A 23168-nucleotide genomic window follows, 5' to 3' on the forward strand; every position below is an offset into this window, starting at 1 on the left:
GTACAATTTGTGCAGACTAAGAATGATTTTTTTCTTTGGACATTTGAAGGATATTTCCAGTCAAACTGAGATTTCAAGTAATTTCTGCTTCCCTAGAAGATGATGCATTTCTTTTCAGTTTTCTAATTTGTTAGCATAGAATTACATAGCATAGTGATTGAGGGGTTTGACCTCTGGAGTCATTTACCAGGTAGGCAAGTTTGAGTGAGATTCCATGAGCTTCAGTCCTTTATATGTAAAACAGGTGAAGAGGACACCTATCTCAGAGGTACCGCAGATACTTAAAATGCTTAATGCAGTATCTAGCACACTCAATATATACTTGTTTTTAATCTCAGAGCTTGTGTGGTTGAAGATCCTTGTGCTAGGTTATTAAAATATATCGGAGAGTCTTAGCACATAGGAATTCTTCATAATTAGGAAGCTTTATCTTAATTTGTTTCCTATTCCTTTGGTAGTTTGAGTACTTTTTATTTTCCTTTTCATTAAAATTTTCATATATATTTGTCTAAAATCTTGTTTAGTATTAACACAATTGCTTTAACTTTAATAGGTAACATATTTGGTTCAAAATTCAAAAAGTAGAAAAGGGTATGCAGTGAAAATGTCTTCCCTATATTTCATCTCCCAGTCACCAGTTCTCCTCGCCCCAGATAACCAGTGTCACTAGTTTGGTGAATAACCTTTTCAAAGTTATTCCATGCATATAGAAGCAAATATGTATGTATGTGTGTTTCCCTTTTTATTCAACAAATTAAGCATACAGTGTTCCGTGTTCACCACCTCGGCTTTTCACTTAATGTATCTTGGAGATCAGTCCATAAGATATTTCTTGTTCTTATGACTGGAATTTTCTATTATATGGAATTTCGTAAACTCTCTTACCTCCTGCTGTTTTTCTGCTCTCTGATTCATGTTTTACTTTTATCTCAATGATAGTCTTTTTCCTTTTCTCTTTAGATTTATCTTGTGGTGGGGCTTTGACAAAACCAACCAGATAAGAACTCCTGTTCTCTCCTACCCTGACAAGCTGGCTATGGAAGCCAAATCACCTCTCCTTATCTTTCTAGTTACGTCCTGAGCTGTTGACATGTGAGTATATGTGGAAATTGTGCCATTTTTCAGGAGCCAGGAGAGATTTGAGTGTTGGTTATCCCCAGGAGGAATTTTGTAGCTAAAGGTTGATTGTCAGGGATCTTTAGTCCTTAAATGGCCTCCAGGGCCCTGCAAGGTCTGCCATGTCTCCAGCCTTTGTCTGGTGCCAGTCTGTATTCCAGCACCCTGGCTCTCCATACTCCTCTTGTACATGCTGTTAATTAGGCATGACATGTCCTTGGTCAGCACCGGGTCCTAGTCAACCCTCTTTATACCTGCTTATAGCACAGAGCATCTTCATCACACTTACTGGCTTCTCACTCATCTTATTTGTGTGGTTATTTGATTGTTTGGCCTCATCCATGGACTTTATGGCCCATAAAGGCAGGGACAACGTCTCCTTTCTTTATCATTGTATCCCTAGTGTCTGGATATAGTTGTTACTCAATACCTATTGATTGAATGGTTGAATAAATGAGCATCTACTATTTTGCCAGTTCAGGTTTAGAGCTTTGTGGAAAACCAATATGAGAAAAAAGTCTGTGAATAACCCAGCATTTTCTAAATAAGTATTTTGATTAGCTTGTGATAATGAGACTTCTGAAGGTTTTTGCTTCCTATGAGAGAAGGTGCCCAGTGCCCTCTTGGATGAGGACGTATGAGCAGAACATTGAGGAGGTGAGCCTTCCTGGCATACAGGAACTCTCAGTGCTGAACCATAACACCATCTGATAGATATTTTCCATGTTTTCCTTTTATAACATCTGATTTGTGACAGGGTTGTCTTTTGCTTATCTTTAATCTTATATGTAATTAATTGCTTTTTCAAATTCTTCTTTTAATATCTGAATTTAGGAGCAGTTTGGTGAAAGGGTTGGTTGCCTTTAATATGAATGTTGGGTTTTCTGTTGTCCTAAAATTCCTTGAGGATATTAACAAAGTAAGTTTACCCTTAAGGAAAACTGGTTAGATTTGCATTTCTGAGGAACCGTATACAAATTTGTATTCTAAGATATTTACCTATCTTGCACCAAATGTATACACAAGAGCCTTAACTACTGAAGAACTGATTTCTTTATTTTGTAAAGTAGTGTTTATTTTAACCTGACTGTTCATGTAGCAAACCAGCTCTGTGCAAAGACTTCCAGGGTTAGACTGTAGCAGAGATCTCTTCAGAATCCCTACTCAACATCTCCACCTGTTTGAGTGTAAGCATTTCAAATGTAACATATCCAAGATTTTATGCTCTTTCCCTGCCCAAATCTGTGACACTAAGACTCACTAAATAACACTGTTATCTACCGAGTTGCCCACACACGAATTCTAAGCAAGATTTGTCTATTCTGTCCCCAAAATATATCTCATTTTCGTTCACTTCTCCCTATCTCCATACTAGTTCAGAGCACTGTCATCCTTTGCCTAGACTGCTGCCTCCTAACTGGTCTTCCTGCTTTCTCTCTTACCTGTCTCTGGAAACCCAGTTCTTCACACAATAACATGAATTATCTTACAACGGATTATGTCAGACCTTATTTAAAAGTCTTTAATGTCTCCTCATTACATTTAGGATTAAATTCAAGACCATTATCTTGACCTACAATTCTTAAAGAGCTGGCTCTTGCATATCTGTACAATCTCATTTTATGCCTCTCACCCCCATTCTTGCTATCTTCCAGCCATTGTGGTATCTTTTCTATTTTTTTTTTTTCCTTTATGGTCTTTGTACATTGCTGTTTTATCTGTCTGGAATGTTCTTTCCCTTGTTCTTCCCAAGGCTGGCTCTATCTCACAACTTAGTCTTAGCTTCTCTTCCTCTGAGAAGCCTCCCCTGACTACTCTATGAAACCACCATATAAGCACAGTCCTCTTAATTTCAGTAACTGGTTTTTTCCTTCAAAGCCTTCACTACAATTTTTAAAGGTTTCACTTGTCAACTTATTGTTGAAGCTTGAAGCTAGACTGAAGCTTGAAGACATACTGATCAAATAAACTGATTAGGGCAAGGGCCATTTTGATTTCATTCACAATGAACTATGCTTAGTATTGAGCCTTACATATAGTAGGCACTCAACTCTTTGTGGAAAAAATGGATGAATAAGCATTTTATTGAGAGACTTGTAAGTATTAAGCTCTGAGCTAATCTGTAGGATCATAATACCCAGATAGCCCAAACTATCACAAGAGAAGTTTTAACAAATATGAAATAATAATTTATAGGCCATATCATTTGGCTATAATGCAGTTAAATTATAAATCTATAATCAAAAATATTTTTAAAGAACTTGGGAACCTAAACACATTCTGTAATGTTACTAAGAGGAAATCTAAAGCAAACAATCTAATATACTAAACACCGATGAAAACATGGAATGTAGTTCAGATGGTACTTGGAGGGAAAGTATAGCCTTAAATGTATCTGTTAAAAATTAAAAGAAAAAAATTAAAGGTAAATGAGTTAAATATACAACTCAAGACGATAGGAAAAGAAACCCAAATAAGTAGGAAGCAAATAATAAACAAATTAAAAAACAAATTAATTAAATGGAAAAGAAGAAAGAATATGGTTAAAAAACCAAGAGTCACCTTAAAAGACATCAAATTGTCAAATTTTTAGCAAAACTGATGAAAACAAGAATAGGTTAACTGATATTAATAGATAAGGGGACATAATGACCAAAGAAGAGATGGAAAATCAAAAGAATAATATGAATAATTATATGGTAATAAATTTAAGGGAAATGGACAATCTTTATAGAAAATATAAATGACCAAAACTGACTCAAGACAAAGCAGAAATATAAGTCCAAAATTAAGGAAACCAAGTCTAAAATATTCCATGCAAAACTCATCAGCTTTAAATAATTTGACAGTGAGTTATACTAAATTTGCAAAAAGCAGAGGATCTCAAATTTTTTTGTTGTTGTTGTTAACTGTTGTGGAAGATATAAGCAGCCAGATAATAATCCAAATTATTTTCTAAGGGTAGTATAACCTCGATACTGAAACCAGACAAGGGTAGCATAATAAAATAAGAACTTAGATGCACAAAACAAAAGTAAAATGTAACCCCGTAGTATCCAGCTGCGTGTGTATATAAATCAGACCCTTGCAATCAAGTAGGGCTTAGGAATGCAAATGTTTCAACATCAGAAAATTTGCCTTAATTCTTCACATTAAGAGAGTATATAGAATAATGTATAATTTTCCCAATAGCTATAGAAAAGATTATGTAAAATTAAACTTATTATGATAAAATTTTTAGAAAACTATAACTTAAGGGAATTTCCTTAACCCCCAATAAGGATACTACAAAAAAACTTGTCATGAACATTTTTACTTGATGGTGAAAAAGAAATATCCCCTTTCAAGGCTAGACTGAGACTTATTCCATTATCACTCCAAAGGTCCTAGCCAATGCATTATGATAGTGAAATGAGGTATGATTGTCAATCCAAGTAAATTGTCATTAATAAAGGTGTGAACATTTTAAAAAATCCAGGAAAATCTGTAGACAAACTCAGAATTAACATGAGAGGTCAGCACGTGTATTGGATACAAAAACAACATATAAAAAGCAATAACATAATTTTTCTAAAAAATTCATAACCTAAGACATATCATGAAAAAATATTAGACAAACTCAAATCGAGAGACATTCTACAAAATACCTGATTAGTACTCCTCAAAACTGTGAAAGTCATGAAAAACAAGAAAATACTAAGAAGCTGTCACAGCCCAGAGTTGCCTAAGGTTAGAGATATAACAACCATATGTATGGTATCCTGGATGGGACTCTGGGACAGGAAGGAAGGCATTTATTTAAAAATAGGTGAAATCCAATTAAAATCTGTAGTTTAATTAATAGTTTTATACTACCGTTAACTTCTTCATCTTGATAAGGTACCAAGGTTACATAAAATGTTAACTAACAGCAGGGGAACATGAGTACAGAATCTTTAAACGATCTTTGCAACTTCTCTGTAAATCTGTTAAAAAAACCAAAACTATATATAACCAATTAGATAAGTAACAGGAACAAAGACTTCCTAAAGTTAAATAGGACCTTTATAGGAAAAAAATTACAATATACTGTTGATGGCCATAGAAGACATGAATATAAATGGGTGGCATATTCCATAGTCAAAAATGGGAGGCCTTAATATAACATTTTCAGTTTTCTCTAAAATACTCTATGGATTTAATAAAATGTCAAAATCCTAATAGGATAGTTCATCAAGCCCGACGAGCTAATTCTAACAGTTGTTTGAATACAGAGGGCTAACGATGGCCAAAGACATTTGAGAAGGTAGGGCAGTTACCTTTTCAGACCGCAAGATAATGTAAAGCTGTAATAATTAATATATGTTAATGAACAGAGGTAGATGTGGGCCACTGGGACAGACTAGAGAGTTTGGGAATAGGCCCACTTGTGTACAGAAACATAAATATGTGAGGAAAAAAATAGATCCCTACCAGAGACTATACACAAAAGTAAACATAAAACAAAAAACAAAAGGCTTTCAGAATACCTTTATAACTTCGGTGTAGGGAGAGATTTCTTATGATATGAAAAGCAGAGATCTGAAGGAAAAGATTGTTAAATTTTACAGCACCAATATTTAACACTCGTCATGACAAAAGAAATTGATGGCTTTCCTTTTAACCTTGTTTATGGTACGGATTTTAGACTTATGTTTAAGTGTGATTGGGATAAGGAGCGGGAGGTAATTCAAGCTTGAACACAATGTCTTATTTGCTTTTAAATAAGATCACCCTGGATGCTTTGTAGAGGATATTGGAGGGAACAGTTTGGAGTGGAAGCAGGTGGTCAAGTGAGTAAGCTAATATCTAGGGGAAATGATCTGGGATGTGGCTTCGATGTAGCATCAGCAGGACTTGCTGATGAACTGGATGCTGGCGGTAAGGAAAGAGGAATCGAGAACAATAGTGAGGTTTTCAGCTACCACAACTGGTGCCCATTTATAGAAATGTGGAAAATGCTTTGAGTTGACTAGTAGACATTGAGGTGGAGCAGTCAGCTGTTAGGCAGACGATTGGGAACATGAGACTGGGCTTCTGTGGACAGTCTGTGGCAGAGGGTTTACATTTGAGAGATATGGGTGTGTAGGTGGCATTTGAACCATGAGACTAAGTGAGACTGCTGCCTGGAGAGCAGACATGGATGGAGCAGTCTAGTGACTGAGCTCTGAGCATTTAGAGGTTGAATAGAGCAGAAGCCAGCTAAGATGACAGGGAAGAGGCCCTTGCCATGGGAGGAAAACCAGGGTAGTATAGTATCACTGAAAATAAAATAGTCTGGGTTTTTGTTTGATTGTTTTAATGAGGATGTTGAATGTTACTGATGAAACAGATTTCCTAGCTACATAGGGAACTGCTAAAATTGAGCAATTTCAGGGGTGTGGCATAGTAAGGGGAGAGAATGCACTGTAAATGACAGAAGACAACTCTGTCAAAGGTTTTTTTCTGGTGGGGAGTAGTAGCTGGAGGAGCTCTGAAAGAATGTGATATCTAATGGGAATGAATGATCCAGGTGCCAAGGAGAAACTTGTATTGCAGAGAGAGGTCTGAGGAGAGAGAATGGTGTCTATAGAATGTATTAAAATCACCTCCAAAACCATCAGCAAATGTCACCTGGGCAGCTCCAAACTGTAGGATGCTGGATGTCTGTGCTAACTGCTCCCCAAGTTCTCCCTAAGTGTAGCCAGACTTGAAAACCTCTGACCCCCAAATAGTACCATATTCACTTTCAGTGGTGCCTTCAGAATTTCTGTAGAGGCTGCTGAGGAATATGTTTCAAAGGTGCATAGCAAACAGTGTTTTCATTCACATTTTGTTTATGTGGCACTCCTGGGTGAGAAGAACTGTTGAAGACTTGAGGAGTTTAAAACATCCCCTACGCCAAGCCAGGACCTTCTTCATGTAGTAAGCAACTACAGATTTATATTTATACCTACTAAGTATAAATACAAATTTTAATTTGAGGTATATTTTTTGTGCTCTTAGATAACCTGCATTTTGTATAACTGTATCTTATGAATTCTTTCCTTTAAAATTAAAATCATACATTTTTATTGGCCACATAAAATTGCAATGTATGGATTGACGAGAATACAATTATTCTGTGGAATATATTCTGATAAAAACGGTGCTCCATGAATATGCTCGCATATAATCTTTTGTACATCTCTGCTCATTTCCTTGGCGTTATTTCCTTCAGAGTGGAATAGTTGTATCAAAAGGTACATAAATGAACTTTTTGTAATTCATTAATTTTAGTATTAAAAAATAAATACATATTTCTGACAGGGACATTCAAATTGTATGGATTGGAGGAGGGAAAAATCCCTCCTTCTTCCTCTCCCCCATCCCTTTTCCCTAGAGGTAATCAGTTAACAATTTCTTGTATACTTTTCCAGAAGTTTTACCTGCAAACAAATGAAAACACTTACCAGTTTATTTCTACAAACTTCATCAACTCGTGTATTTCACTAACTGTTGAGTCGTGGATCCTTATTAGTCCCCAACAGCTCTACCTCATCTTTGTCACAAGTGAATAGGATTTCCTGGTGTTATCTGACAGTCTCTTGCTTTGTCCTACAAGGCACTGCCTTGTGATTTTTTTTGTGGAGAACATCCCATGAACCGCACTTGTCCGGATTTCGGTTTAGTGTTTAGGAGTCGGGTCGGCATTTTTCACCCACAGGTCTGTCAGCCATTTGTATTTTCCCGTGACTTGCCACTTTCCTCCCCTTTTGCCCATTTTTCTGGCTTGGTTTGGTCTTTAATCTTACTGATTTCCAAGAACTTTTCGTTTATTAACAAGCGAACCCCGTATCTTTCGTTTGTCCCAGGCAGAAAAGTCTCTTCTCACACTTTGTTGTCTTTAGACTTCAACATACATGTTTTTGTCTATCAGATTTTCATTTTTTAGACATATGTATAGTTTTTCTTACGCAGTTTTACTTTTGGGAGCCGTCAGTGGACATTTCTCCGTATTACTCCCTTTTCTTTGGGGGTTGCACCCCCACACCCCCACCCCCGCTTATCTAGACCCCTCTCTGGGGCCCCTCGCGTGGGCTCAGTTGACGTCAACCTCCAGCCTGGGCGCCAAGCCGTCGCCACGGCAACTGCAGCCTGATTGGCAGGGCCCGGAAGTGTGGCGAGGGGGCCCAGGGTTGGTAGTGCGGCCGCTGATTGGCCCGTGCCGGAGTCACGCCTCTGCAGAGAGCCTCACAAGGAGTCGCGGGCAGGGGCTCGCTGCAGAAGCCTGGGAGCTGCAGAGGACGAGGACAGAGAAGAACAGCAGACATGTCCACCCTGGGCTGGTGGTGCCGCCAGGCGCGGGGCGCTGTGTAGGCACGCTAAGTCGTGCACGGGCTGCGCCGTGGCTGAGCTGTCGGGCGCAGCGTGGTACGGTGAGGTGAGTCGGGTTGTCCACCCGTGCACCTCTGTGTGTGGTGGGGCGTGTCGGTCACATGCCGCAGGTGTGGAATCGCCCCGGCAGCCCAGGCAGGCGGGCGACCAACATCACCTGGCCAGGGGTCTTCCCCAGGCTGGCTGCCGCGCTTGCCGCAGTAGCGCCATTTTGTGCGGCCGGAAGCGGTCGCGGAGTCGGGGGCTGCCGCGCCATCTTGCTAGGGTGGAGGTGGGGGACGGATATGGGACGGCGGCAGCGGCCGCGGACTCCTGTCACTTTGAGCTCACCTGGGTGTTGAAGAAGCGGCCCACTCCTAGCGAGTGTGGGAAGTGCGGTCTCGGTCTTGGGGTACCCTGCTCTCGTCTGCTGAGTCGGGGGTGCTGCAGAGCACTACCCCTATCCCACAGGGTCCCTGATCCTTGGGGCACCATGCATTCCTGCCGCTTTTGTGGGTGGGGCTTGTTTTGCCGCAGTGGCGGTGGGAGGGGCTACGGGCTGTTGGGGGCGGGGCCAAGGGCTGTCGTGCCTGAGTGTTTTCTCTGTCCGTGATGGGCGGCGGGGAGGGGGACGTCTAACCTCGCGCCATGTTTGATGTGGGCGGCAAGGGTTGCTACGCAGGCACTGTCCTGATTGGCTGACTGTGGATTGAGGTGGGGCAGAGGCCTATCCCTGGCCTATGATGAGCCTGGTGAGCCCCGCCTATTCTAGCGCCATCTTTGATGGGGTTGGCTGAGGTTTGCCGCGCAGGCGTGGTCTTGGTTGGCTGACAGCAGGGGGCAGGACCAAGGTCTGTAGTCTCCGCGGTGGCCTGGTATTCATTGCAATGATTGAGGCTCTGGGACCCTGTCGTCCTCACACCTTTTTTGCTGGGCATGTGTTTGCCCGCAGAGACTTGCCACGTCGGTGCCACTCTGACTGGCATGGGTCTAAACTCTGACTTCTGAGATTGGATTATGGCTAGCGGCCTGATTTATTGGCCAGTTCTGTGGCATCTGGTGACACCAGGCGCTGTGCTTGGAGTTTGCTGTAGCTGATGCCGTTGTGGAATTATTTGTCCTGAGGGACAGGGCTACCTGCTGTCAGTGTACCTGCTATTTCTCCTTGCCTAGGCTCACCCCTTCCCCTATTGTCCCTGGGCTGTTTTCACTTGAAGATGTATCTGGCCCCATCTTTTGGCTGGGAGGAGGGCTAGGGGCCGGGGGAGTAGCCAAGATGCATTGCTCAGGTGCCGTGTCGGGGCCGAGGGGTGGGGCCATCCATGGGCAGCCCTGCAGAGTACTTACTCTGCAACTATGTAGCTGGTCAATAGGTGGCAGCCAAGGCTTACTGTGCAGGGGCCATCATGAATGATGGCGGATCTGCAAGAGCGGGCCTGGGGGAGGGGCTGCAGAGCCCCGCCCACCTTAGTGCTACGTTGACCAGCAGGTGGCAGGCGAGACTGTGCGAGTGCTGTCTTGAATAACTGCAGGACTGGCTGCAGGGGGTGGGCCGCATGACCTGAGTGACTGATAGGGTTTGCATACCCCTGCCCACTCTAGCATTGTGTTGGCCGATGGATGGCCCCCGAATGGTGGAGCATTGGGTGCAGGCCTGAGGGAGAGGCTGACGTGTTTTGCTTGACTGGCTGAGGAAGGGTGCAAACCCCAGCCCATCTAGTGCTGCGTTTGTTGGCCAGCAGATGGCAGCTGAGGCTTAACTGCACAGGCGCCATCTTAAATGACAGTGGAGCTGCAGGAGGCGGGCCCAGGGGAGGGACTGTTTTGTCCCGAGTGACTGACGAGGTGCTGCAGATGCCCGGCCCACTCTAGCACTGTATTATTGGCTGACAGGTGGCAGGTGAAACTTATTGCAAGCAAGGGCACCGTAATGAATGACAGTGGAGCTGGAGGGGCGTGCCCTAGGGAGGAGTTGTGGAGCCCTGCTCACTTCACTGCATTGGCCAACAGATGGCATCCGAGGCTCACTGCATGGGCAAGCATCCTCTTGAATGACCTTTGGGCTGACTGCAAGGGAGGGCCCAGGGGAGGGGCTGCTTTGGTCTGAGTGACTGGGGCTGAAGACCCGTGTTCAGCTCAGCTTTGCATTTGTTGGTGGGTAGGTGGCAGCAGAGGCTTACTGCGCAGGCGCCATCTTTAATCAGGCAGAGCTGCAGGGGGCAGCCTAGAGGTCACAACCAAGACTTACTGAGCAGGTGCCATTGAGTGACAGCGGGGCTTTCAGGGGTGGGCTGAGGGGCTTCGGTGTCCTGAGGGACTGGGCACAGAGCCTGCTTCTGCCGTCTGTGTTGGCTACTACGCAGGCGCCTATTTGGCAAGCCTGGTGCGTTTGCTTCAATGACGCCATCTCCTGGTGGCCGCGCGACGTGACGGTCTGTTTCCTGAGAGGCGCCAAAGCCAAGTGTCGGGAAATGTGGGGACAAAGTTCAGCTGCACAGTTCTGAGGGTCAATTAGTAGGAAAACGAGTTCAGAATTTAGGAATTTTAATGGATTTGGAAGGGGCAGGATCTTTAGTGAGAAAACGGAGGCGGTGGGTTGTGCATATAAGTTGGGGTTTGGAGGTTCCAAGGGCAGTGAGGGTTTGTGCAAAGGGGAAGGCATGAAGCCGGTGGGGTGGAGAATTCAGTAAATGGTCATGAGGGCCATGTGGCATGGGAGATGCCCTGAAGGAGGGCACTCCCTAGGCTGTAGGGGCGTGGTTTGGAGTTGGGCTTCCCAAGCCCTGGTGGGGCGGGCTGTGGGAGAGCTAAATGGGGTGGGACCACCTCTTAGGAGAGTTGGGGGAGGAGCCACGTGTGGTCAGAGCTGCTTATGACGCTTTTGCTGCACCTTCCAGTGGACTGCCAGGAGAGGGCGATGGGGGGGTGACATATTGAGGTAAGAGGAAGAGCTTCTAGTCCTAGCTACACCAAGACTCTTTAAATCAATCAATCAGATCTCTTTTTCTGTTTTTGAAATAGGGAAAGTGACACTGGATTCCTCTTTCCCAAATAGGTGGTGGGAGAAACCTAATTGTATATTGACAGTGACAGCTTTAACTTAAACCAGAACCATTACCATAGAGGTACTTCCCCCAGCCGCCTCTGGTTGAATGCATGCTCTGCCTCACAGTGGGACTTAAAGTATGTAGTGTTAATCTATTGGGAACGTGTTGACATCCTCTAAAATATTACATAAGATTAATGATATCATTTCTTAGTGATAATAGCATTAAGATCCTAACGTAAGCTAGTCCCTTTGTATTACTTAAATTTATAGCAGAGTTAAATTTCTGGCTCTGCATCACTGGCTATTAAATGGCAGAACTCGAGTTTCAATTCACTTTCGTAAGGGATGCCTATGTCATTATTCCACAAGGCCTCCATGAGAAACATCAACGGATGTACTGTTTTTTCAAAATGACTTGAGGTTGATCTATACTAGTTTGCCATGAGCTCTGAGATTGAGTTCTCTGAACCTTTGCTATTCTGTGAAGTGAGAGCCAGAAAATAACACTGTGGTGAGGATTAACAGACAATAAAAGTAAGATGCGAAGCTCGGTACGTGGCATGTAATTAGCAGTAAATAATAGTATTCTCTTAACCATTTTTTTCCTCTAATTTTTAATCTGTAACATGTGTCCCTTTCCTTAAAAGGGATGGCCAGTGCCACATAGCTAATATGTGGGAAATTGGGTTCTTGAATTGATTTAATCCAGTCCGTGTCTTTACTATTTTGCTTTGCTTGTTAGAAAAGGTTCTAAGACACCCAGAGATTGACTTGCACATCCATGGACATAACCTCATTGGGAAAAGGTGGTGATTACAGCCCAGGGTACAACATGTACCTCAGGATGCACAGCCCATTCATTGCCTTTCCATTCTGGGAAAGTTGCGGGGGGAGCTGTTCTTCCTGGTCTCCTTTGACCTATGTCACTTACTATAGGAGATAAAGATATAGCTGTCGTGGGATCATTCCAGCCTGAGGTGTCCAGTAATTGCGAAATAAATTTGATGTCTTGTGTTTTCCTTCCCCAGCTCTGCCTTCTTGCACTTCTACCCTTCTCAGAAACGACTGGCAAGAGGAGGAGGGCCTAGGTCCAAACACTAGGTGGCTGAATCCAGGTGAGCTGAATTTTCGTTTCACACTGCCACATCCATCCTTGGAGTGAGCAGCATATCCTTCCTCATCCTGACACTTGTCCTGAACACGTGTTCCATGTAGCCACACAAGCACTGTTTGTGCTCTCTGAGAATGCACAGACTCTTCTCTAGTGGATCATGTGTTCTCCAGAAATTCTTCTGGCCTCAGGCCATCCTTCTCAGTGTCCTAACTCTTCCCAACATAAAGCTACTTCTTCTGGCCTACTCTTTTTTCCTTATTGGGTGATTAAAGAAGCATGAGCGATTCATCATTCATCTATCAGACATGGCCCCAAGTAGGAAATGAAGTGTTCCCCTTGAGCTCACAGTCTCTTAGGTAATGTAAGACATTGAAAAAATAATTGTGTGGCTCCTGCCTTTAAAAGAGAACATTCACTGCAGGCAGTTAACTTAATCTGGCAGAGTCCATGTAGAGCCTCCCTGAGAAAGTCAAAGACATTAAAGTTGAGCCATAAAGAGTAGTGGATGATAATCTGTCAAGGGAAGAGTAATCTTAAGGAGAAGGGACAGGGACCTTCCTAAGGGATCCAAAGAAAGGAGCCAAAAGTCCAGGAGGCCTAGAGCAGAGTGAAGGACAGAGTTAGGGTGGCATGGTGGGAAAAAGTGGAGCTGTATTGTGAAAGGCCTTGTAATCAGTTGGAAGTATTTGGGCTTGGTCTGAAGCGCAGTGGAAAGCCATTGAGGAATTCTGACCATGAAAAATCAGATTTGGGTTTTTAAAAATATCATCTTATTGCAGGATTCAGAAGAGGAAGGTAGAAACAGTGGGTACAGGGAGACCACCTCAGGTCCAAGTGAGAGATGAGATTTGCAGCAGGGGAATAAGTGAAGCAGATGGATTTGGGAGCCACATTGAGGAGACGGATTCAGCAGGGATTGCACTCTTTGTTCATGGGTGCTGGCTGACTCAGATCAGACTCGTGAATCATGTTATTACCCAGGGAAGTGAGCAGAATAGCCAAAAGGTGTTCATTCCAACAGCAAGCCTTGCTGTGCCTGATCCGGGACAGCACAGAGTCATGCTAGAGTTCAGGTCTTCAGAGGTGTATGACATAATCCCTGGACTCGATGTCTACAAGATGAGAACTCCAATTAAATGGAACATAAGGAAACATGCTCACCACAGAGATAGGTGGCTATGCAGATGGTTTTACCACCTGGGGAAGGGCTGACATACCTTCTCAAATGGGCCCTGGGGGGTGGGTTGGTTTATTCGTGGCCTCAGTGAATGCTCCAAGTATCCAGTGTCTGGTGCTCAAGCCTGTGGAAACTGAGAAACCTTGTTTCGCTTAAGGACTCATCCATATTAATAAAGCTCAGGAGACTTAGCGTGAGCCATACTGACATCAGTTTGTTTTGGAAAATAGTATGACTGAAATATGGCATTACTGGTCTTTCAATTTTGGTTTATTGATTTATGGTAGGAGATCACTATAGCAAGGACCCAAATACTCACAGTGTGTATGATCAGCAAATTCTCTCCCTGTAGGCAGACCTACATGGGAAACAAAACCATATACGAAGGTTGTTTGGTGAGTATGGAATCATGAAGATAGGGACAAACTTGGATAGCACTGGCATGGAAGGCAGCTTTGTGCCACCATCTGGTTGCAGTGAAGTTCTTGCTGGGGGTACCATGATAGCAGAAGCCCTAGCCCACAGCCCCCACCCCACAATCTCCATTCAAGTTGGGTCTGATCAGAGTCACTCTTTCTTCTGGATGGTTAGATGAGCAGTGCTTTATGGCCTGCTTTGTCATCCCCTCCCTCCTGTAAAAAAAAAAAAAAAATCTTATCAGCCAAGTTTTGACATCTAAATCTGGTCAGAGAAGTTATATGGACTCAGAAGGTATTTTTTGTCTCTGTAAAGTAGCCTTATTTGTGTAGAACTATATGGGGGTTGATCATAAAACTAAATTCCCATTTTTCAGAATTTAGGGAGAGAGCCCTCAAGAATGGACAACACTAAGGAGGTTTTGCTGCATTGTGGTAAGTGCTAAGTGTACATGCTAGAGGTGAGCCCCGGGTGATATGGAGATTATCCGAGAGGAGCCACCCAGCAGACCAGAGTGGGAGGTCATGGCCAGCGTGGCAGGGGCAGTGGTCTGACTCCTTGCTCACATTCCTATATAAGATTCTTCCCCACCAGCCTCTCTCGTCCTTGTGTGCCTGTTCATAGTTGATTGGATCAGATGGACACCTAAGCCTAGAGCAGTGGTTCTCAAAGTACAGGTCCCAGAGTGCTTGTTGGAATAGTGGACCTCCCCAGTTGTCACACCTGGAGAGGCAGGTACAGTTTTCATAGGTACCGCAGATTACTTTTTGGCACCCCCAGTTCGAGAAACACAGCCCTAGACAATTGAGCTGCAAGTTTTACTGGTAGCCTCGGGGAGTTTGGCTGAACAGGCCCCAGACTGATGAGTCTTTTGGTGTTAAGCATCTAACCTGAGAGATAAGGGAGCACTGGGGCCGGGTTGGCATTTTCCTCCACGTGCATGCTGATGTAGAGAATGTCAGTCTGCAGAGAGGCAGGAGGATGGTACGCATGAGGAGAGAGAGGAGGCTGCACAGCATGCTGTCCGTGAGAAATGAAGACAGTAACTGCCTTGGTTCCTGACTTTAAAGGTCTCAATTCCAGCCCCTCACAAGGTAGGTGGAACAAGTGAGGGGGCTGAGTCCAGGCATACTTGATGAGGGACAAGAGTGAGTAAGTAGAAACAGGTTGATGAAGGTGTCATGGAGTTTCTCTTGCGACTGACTGGATGTAGGCAGCCTGAGGGCAAACAGTGGGGTCGTGGAATTTCTTTCCAAACACAGCCCAGCCACATTTCCAGCCTCTGATTCATGTTGTTTGAGTCCTTCCCAGTTCAGCTGAACACTGGAGCCATTCATTGATCCTCTGACTGAGGCCAAAGACCCCTTAATTGTGGCAGGAAGGCCTGAAAAATTCCATCTTTCTTTGTTTCAGTTACATTGATTGTGAGACCCATGCTTTTGTTTTCTACTCATTTTTATGAAATAATAGTAAAGTACTATAAAACACTCAAATGATAGAAGTACTGCCACGTAAACCACAGTGGCAGCACCGTTATCCAGCAGGCAGCACCACTGTCCTGTGGTTTTAGACAGTCCAGCTCATTCCTGACACTGCGTACAGTGCTTACATTTCATGCTTAGATGTCCAGTGTATTTAAGAACAGATATTTGGAGGTGGAAGAACAGCTAGAAAACCTGCCCATATGGAGGGTGACACTTTACTGCTGGTTCCCATCATTTGTCTTCTTTCCTTCTCTCCCCTTGGAATTGGTGGCGTATCTAGGCCCCTAGGACCAGAGTTGTGCCTATTTCCTGTGTGTCCCAACCCATATCCTCAGACTTTAAAAAATCCTGCCCTTGGCTACTTGACTCACACTAGGATTTCTGCTCCAAAGAAAGTAGAGAGAGATGTGGAACCTTTAGTAACTTTGGGTATGTGAGAGCCCACCAAGTCAGGAAATGAAGGTGATGGGTTTGCCACGCAGCCAGAATTCAGTTTGAACTACCAAATGGGACAGCTGTCGATGAGGTCAAGGTCTGGATATGGAGCCCCATCAGCAGTGCACTGGCCCAGAGGGATTTACAGGTAGCCAATGGCAGACTCCTGGGACCATTACGGGGTAGCCAAGAGGGCGCATGAAGTGGTCACAGAGTGAGCTGCAAGTGTGTCCTGGGGACACTGCAGGGGATAGGGGTACTGATGAGCAATAATAAGCAGAAAGTAAAAGGGAAGACAAACAGCAATTGAACATACTTCCAAATATTTGAAATTTTTTTCTGATTGTGAATTTAAAGTAACACTAAATTGAAATTCAAAAAGAAATGGAAATGCTCATTTATTGATCATTCATTCTGATTTTCTCCATTTTATGAATAGTGTTTATAAAAGTTTATATGGAAGTTTTCTTCCAGTTTAATTTGTACATACTACCATATGTTTAAGTACCTGTGTATAATTTTTTTTTTAAACATAAGTGAGATCATGGCCCCAATTTATTACCATTTCAAACTCAGGCTATAAGAGCGAATATGTAAGGTGTTAGTGGTTGGGGGAGGTTCAGAGACCTCGTATGATGTAGTCATCATGTTTTTAGTCTCCATTTATATGGATGTGTGTATACACGTGAGCTTATACGTACTACTTTGCAGCTATATAACAATACAAGACTTTCCATATAAATACATCTCCATTTATAGCTTCGTTTTCTAAAAACTTCTTTACATTCCATTGCGTGAACATTCACATTGTTTTCTGTGTATCTATAAATGGATATACTTAAATTAAGAATGCCACATGTGCCATACAGTTTCATACCCTAATATTTTCATTTAATGCAAACATTTGTTTTTTTTACATTAGTCATTTCCATCGCGTTTAAATAAACTGGTGTACCCATAGAATGGAATATTGTGTGGCCTTTAGAAAGAATGAGGTAAGTCTGTATGCGCTTTTATAGAAAGATACTCATCATAAATTACTGGGCTTATACATGTGCAGAACTCCTGGCATGGTCTCATGTTGGTAAAAACAAAATGTTAGTGTATGTATATATAGATTTTCAAAGGTTTAGTATAACAACACGTGATCAATGGGTGTGGCCTGCAGTCTTTAAATATTCTGTAATGTCTGAGTTTGTATTACCTTGTATGTTTATGATCAGAAAATAAAGCTACAAAATTTCTTGGAAACATGACTTAATGTTACATAACATTCTATTAAAGATTTCATGTTTTAATTTCTCTTGTTTGGTGAAATTTTTGAATGCAGTGATTTATTTTAGTGAGAATAAAGTGTGTTTGTCATTGGCTTTAGAGGCCTTAGCCTTCTAGAGTACCCATAGCTGAAATATAGGATTTCTTGAGGAAGAAGCCAGACTCCAGCACTGGCTTTATTGGTTCCCTGATCTCTATCTAAGGCCTACTCCAACCTCCTTGGAATATGTACTCACCATTTAGTTCTAAGAAAGTGCCTAGTTCGTATTTAAATAATTAATGCTGTTCTTGATTTTAAAACTGTATTATCAATTAAATTCCCATGTGTGTATATACTTACATACAAGTCAGTTTCAGGACTGTGTTATGCTCCATTCGTGTATGTCCTTGCACTCACTCATGGTTGTGTTGGAAAGAATTCTTTGTTTTCAAGTTTGTCATTTTACAGACAACCCCTTCACCCCTGCCACCCACCTGCCTTCCTTCTTATTCAGAATTGTCTTGCTATTTCTGTACATTTATTCTTTTAAAGGATCTGGATTCTCAGTCTGTCAAAGCTCCCACCTTTTTATTAGATTTTCATTTATATTTAAGGAAAGATTCGTGACAATTTCCATGTGCCTGTCCAAAAATGTTTTCATTTATTTAGGACTTGTTTTATACTCTTCTATACATTTAAAAAATTTCGTGTGGGGTTGCAGACTGTTGAATTTATTTATGGGAATTTATTTTGCTATTAATAGGATTTTTTTCTTGCTGTATTTATTGATAAGGTTTTTCAGTTCAGAATAATGCTTTTTCCACAAACTTATGCCTTTCATTTTTTTTTTCTTCAGTTGCATTAGCTAGGACTGCCAGAACAGCATTGAATGGTAGTTATGGTGGAAAGTCGGACTCCTTTCTTTGTCCCCACCTAGAGATACAACACCTTTATGTTTGCTCACATTTATTTGAGATCAATTTTTTTGTGTGTGTTTAGATGGTCTCTTAGCGTCTTTGCTAAGAGTTTATAAGAAAAGGCTGTTGAAGTTTGTCGATGTTTTTTATATGTGGCAGTGCCATGTGTCCCCTTCCCCCTTAAACCATGGTATGTAACAGCTTACCCTAACGGAATGTCATCCTTGTGTTCCTGGAATAGCCTTTCATGGTTGTTGACTATTATGTAGACTTATCTAGATTGGATTTATTAAACGTTTTGCATCTAGGTGCAAAAAAGAGTTTCTCGAACACCTTCTGTATGTCAGTCCCATAAAGGTGGAAATAACAGGGATGAGAAAGATGGAAGTGCAGACGTTCCTTGTCTGTTGCAGTCGTGCGTCTTCAAGCACATCCCTGATAATATGTGGAAACTTACTGATGGACTGGCCCTGGACAGACTTGTCCTCAACCTCCACTCCCCGTGATCTGATCAGACGAACCTTTAGATGACTCCTTTTTTGCTGCTTTCTTAGCCACCTCCAAACCACTGTCCTCTGTTTGCCTTCATGGTGGGCGTGGCTGTTGCTGGTGGAGGCTGAAGCCAGACTGGGGAAGTGTGTGGAGAGGGTAGAGCAGTTATGCTTTTGATTGGCCAGAGACTCTGTCCTGAAGGTGTTGGCCTGGGAATCTGGTCTTCCCCAGGTGAGGTGAGCAAGGGCTCTGGCAAGTACTGACTCAGTGTCTGGCCCCACTCACAGTATCCCTTTAGACTGCAAATGGAAGACAGGGTGAGCTAGGGGCAAGGGGCACCCAGCCTCATCTCGTAGGTATCAGTAACCCTGTGGGACACTGTTGACCACCACCAGTGTTTCCTTTTCCTGAGTGTGACTCTTGGTTGTTCTGTCCCGTGTCAGGACGTCAGTCATATATCAATGTGTTAACAGGATATATACTTCTCTGACACATGCTCGTCCCTTTCCATGGCTCCATGTGTAAAATCGTGTTACTGCCATTGTTTAGTGCAATAGCTTTTTAGTACTAAAGGGTTTTCCCTTTTATAAACTGGAAATTAGATGTATATATAAGGACTTAATCATGGTAGATGGCTGACTTTTTATTTTTAGCCTTTTGGTTTTCTAATACTTTGTCTTGATTATCTTTGTACTTAAATAGACTTGCTGATTTTTAATATTTTGGTTTTTTTTTAAACTTATGCCACAGTGACATCCAGAAATGTGATTCACATCTGAACCAGCCAGCTTCTCACCACCGATTTTTATTTTTTGAAATATTTGCCCATTTGATGGGCAAAAGAGTGTTTATTGTAATATTTCACATTTTTTTGATTTCTGATGTAATTTTGCATTTATTTCTGATGTGAATACTAGCTCATCACTAATTTTATGAACCTTATATTAATGTTCTTAATTTTAACGTTGGGCCATTTATCTTACTGCTTTATGAGAGCTTTTTATATTCCAAATAATAGCTGTCGTCCATTATCAGCTACTTCAGTGAATATATTCTTACACATATGTCCTTGCTTATCTCCAGGATAAAGTCATAGAAGTAGAATCTATAGGACAGAATATATACATTTTTAATTTTGATAAGTAGCCAGGTTGCTCTGCATAAAATTGACATTGCCACAAGCTGTACATGAATATTCCAGTTTTTTCACACAGACATGTACATCATCTACCTTTATGATGAGTCTATTCCCGAGGCCCTTTTTTACTCTCAGATGAATTTCCTGTGCCATCGTGGGAAGGAATAGTTACAGTCCGATTTTTCTAAGGTTTTCCTGTTAAAAATCTTTCATTTTTTAAAGCTCTTGCTGACCAAGGGCTGTTCGTTGGCCTGGTTGTAAAATCTTGAGCATATTTAACAGAGATCACGTGTGGCTACGGCAGTCCTAAACCTAAGGAGTGAGTGAGTTCCATAGGAGCTGGCAGGATACTTGGGAACATTCAAATAGTCGTATCACTAATGAATTATGAGGTCCTCCATCTTTGTTCTGTGACCCAGACGGTTTTTATAACATGATATAATGCTTTGGTCTTGGAAACTTTACTTCCTCAGTTTTCCTCTGCTTCCTGAGTCAGGTTTGCGTATTTATGTTTTCTTAGGAGAACTATTGATTCCCTGTCAAATTTTTTAAGCCTTCAGCTCTTATATAGTTTTCACCTGTTTGTTCTTTATGCTTCAAATACATGCCTATTAGAAAAATTAACTTAATAGAGAAGTATATGTGTAAAACCAAAGCTGTCTTCAGTATTTTCTGCTTTTATTGTCAAGTGTGAAGAGCCCTTCCCTGCTCCTGGATAATAAAAATTAATCTTTTCATTTCATTTGGTTTTTTTGATTTCAGTTTTAGCATTCTTATGTATGTGTGACCTTTTCCCCAGTTAAAGATTGGCTAGTTTTCCTATTACTATTTATTGAAATGCTTTTATGTCCCTTACTATTTTTTAATGCCACTGTTATAGACTCAAATATTTAACTATATGGTAACTTTGTATTGCGATTCTTAAATGAATCTGTCTTTTTGCCATAAGTTGTAAGTGACTTTTGTTGTCTTATTTGGCCTTGATATAGAGAAGACCATTCTTTGTTATTTTTATGTCGTCTTTCAGCCTTTAGTGCTATTGTAAAAGAACTTTTCTTACCCCGAGATTATATTAAAACATTTCTTAAATTTTGTGTATGGCTTGTTGGCCTTTTCATATGAATTTTCAAAATACCGAGCCAAATGAAATTCTTCCAGGTCAACTTTAGAACCATTGTCCAGCTTTACAACATCAATATTTTTGAAATTCCATGAGATAACGTGGATTAACTTGGGAGAGGACTTAAAGCTTCAGTATACTGGATCCATATGTCTCCCATAGTTATCTTATGTGTCTTCAGTTACTGCCTTTTATGTTGCAATATAATTTATCATTTTAGTCCTGTAGGTGCTACTTTTTCATTTTTTTATTTTGAAAATGGAATTCTTCACATTTAAGAAAATTTGCTAATACATACTTGAGTCTGCTACAAGTGATTTTCTTGTTAAATTACTACAAGGTCTGTTTCCATTGATTCACAGTATCTGAGTGGACAATCTTATCAGAAAATGATAGTTTTATATCTTTTCTGTGCCTCAGATTTGTTTTTCTTGCCTTGTTGAAGTAGGGTAGAGCTCTATAGAATAATGATCAATAGTGATAGCTTTATGGCTTTTACGTATGCTTTCATAAGTGAGTTTGGCCTGAGGTTTGTTAGTGCTAATCTTTGTCTTGGGTTTTTGAATTATTCTGGTTTCATAAAGAAAATTTGAAAGCTTTCTGTTTCTCTTCTCTGGTTGGTTTATATGACATGAGAATTGACTTTTCCTTGAAAATGATAGAAAAGGCCTCATCTGTAATGGTATCTGAGTTCACAGCCATTTGGAGAATTAATTCTCTGATGTTCTTTTTACATTTCTTTTATGTTTATTTGTCTGCGTATTTCTTTCTTTAAAATGTCTGCAGGTCCCTGGCATTTTGACTCTGTTCCTGTGGATAGCGGCCTGTTCTGAAGTTCCAGAAAGGATCCTGTTCTCCAAAAGGTGATGTGCGTACCCGAGAGTGTCCTGTTATCTCTGAGAGGTTGGGCTGGTGTCATCCAGGGGACTGGAGTTTTCTCTTGAGTCTGGATGCCACAGGGCAGGCTTGAGCTCTCTGCCCTCCCCTTTCTCCCACATGGGCACTGGGTTTTGAGGACTGTGCTCTGGTCAGGAGCAGTCCCTCTTAGGTCCTGGGTAAAGTTGTACTCTCATCCAAGATGTCACACCAGTGGTCTAGAGCCCTGGCACTTGCCCTTTCCCTTGCTGTGGAACTCTTTCATCCAGCAGAGTATTAACTAGCACCCTCCTATAGTTACCTCTGCTCCCTAAGGAGTACAGGGAAGACAGGGAGGGAGTGGCAGCCCTCACAGAAGTACAAAACTATCAGGTAAATTAATTCTGCCACCCAGACCTGGATTGTTTTCCTTATGTTGCCTACTTTAACACTGGTTGTGGCTGACCAACAATAAAAAGGCTACATAATAGAACTGAATTTGCAGCTAAAATGGTTTAAGTAAAGGGAAATGTATAGCCTTAATGGTTTCATGAGGAAAAAAAAGATTGAAAATCAGCTGTTATACTCAGCCTAAAAAGTTTTTTTTTTTTTTAAAGGAGGAAGCAGAGAATTAAAAATTAAGGCAGCTATGCAAATAAACAATACAGACGTTTGTCAAAGTAGAAAGCTTGTTCTTTAGCGATAAGGTAAACCTTTGGCAAGACTTGCAAGGCAAAGGCGTGTGCAATAGCATGAAGAAGCCCGATGGCTATTTCATCACATTTGCACTGGTTATGTGGATAACATGGGTTTGTCAGCTGTGTAGGATTTCTACAAATTCACCAAAATTTCATTTAATTTCCCCGCAGGGTAAGGCCCCATTGTCAGAGAGCTTCACCGACATATCTGTCTGCGAAGGGACTGGTGGAAGAGTAGGTCTTAGACATAGACCTAGAGGTTAACCTAGGGCGTTCCTTCTCCCTGACATGTGCCGTGCTTTTGCAGGCCTGTGTCTAAATCCAATTGTTAAATGGGTTTGCACAGGTTATTCCCAGCATGCAGTGTTAGTGTTGATACCTGGCTTCGTGTCTGGCGCGAGGGGATACAGTGATGGAGACGTCTGTCTCCAGTCCCATCATAGAGTTGACAGATTGCTATGGGGAGACAAGCCAGTTAACTCAAAGATTTAAAAAGAAATGTGATCAGCGCTTGGAACACCCAATAAAAGGAGTCTCAGGAAAGACCT

The 23168-nt window shown here is 41.9% G+C and overlaps 2 protein-coding genes across 13 annotated transcripts in view; one reads left to right on the forward strand and one right to left on the reverse strand.

Moving 5' to 3' along the window:
• Positions 1–915, reverse strand: part of LOC120617061 (peptidyl-prolyl cis-trans isomerase A-like) — a 35652-nt gene extending 34737 nt beyond the window's left edge. Inside the window, exon 1 of the mRNA XM_039880653.1 lies at positions 886–915. Within this exon, the coding sequence (XP_039736587.1) occupies positions 886–915 (30 nt within the window). The remainder of the gene's footprint in view (positions 1–885) is intronic.
• A 7463-nt stretch (positions 916–8378) lies between these two features.
• PEG3 (paternally expressed 3) overlaps positions 8379–23168 on the forward strand; it is a 30856-nt gene continuing 16066 nt past the window's right edge. For 3 of the 12 annotated variants that reach the window (XM_039880595.1, XM_039880600.1, XM_039880605.1), the window contains exons 1-4: positions 8380–8536; positions 12547–12633; positions 14603–14660; positions 21854–21930. The gene's annotated coding sequence lies outside the window, so the exon portion shown is untranslated. Of the gene's footprint in view, positions 8537–12546; positions 12634–14602; positions 14661–21853; positions 21936–23168 lie in introns of all 12 variants that reach the window. The other 9 variants (XM_039880597.1, XM_039880599.1, XM_039880601.1 and 6 more) reach the window with 5 other exon arrangements.

Source organism: Pteropus medius, unplaced genomic scaffold (genome assembly GCF_902729225.1).
Source record: "Pteropus medius unplaced genomic scaffold, Ma_sr-lr_union100, whole genome shotgun sequence".
NCBI lineage: Eukaryota > Metazoa > Chordata > Mammalia > Chiroptera > Pteropodidae > Pteropus > Pteropus medius.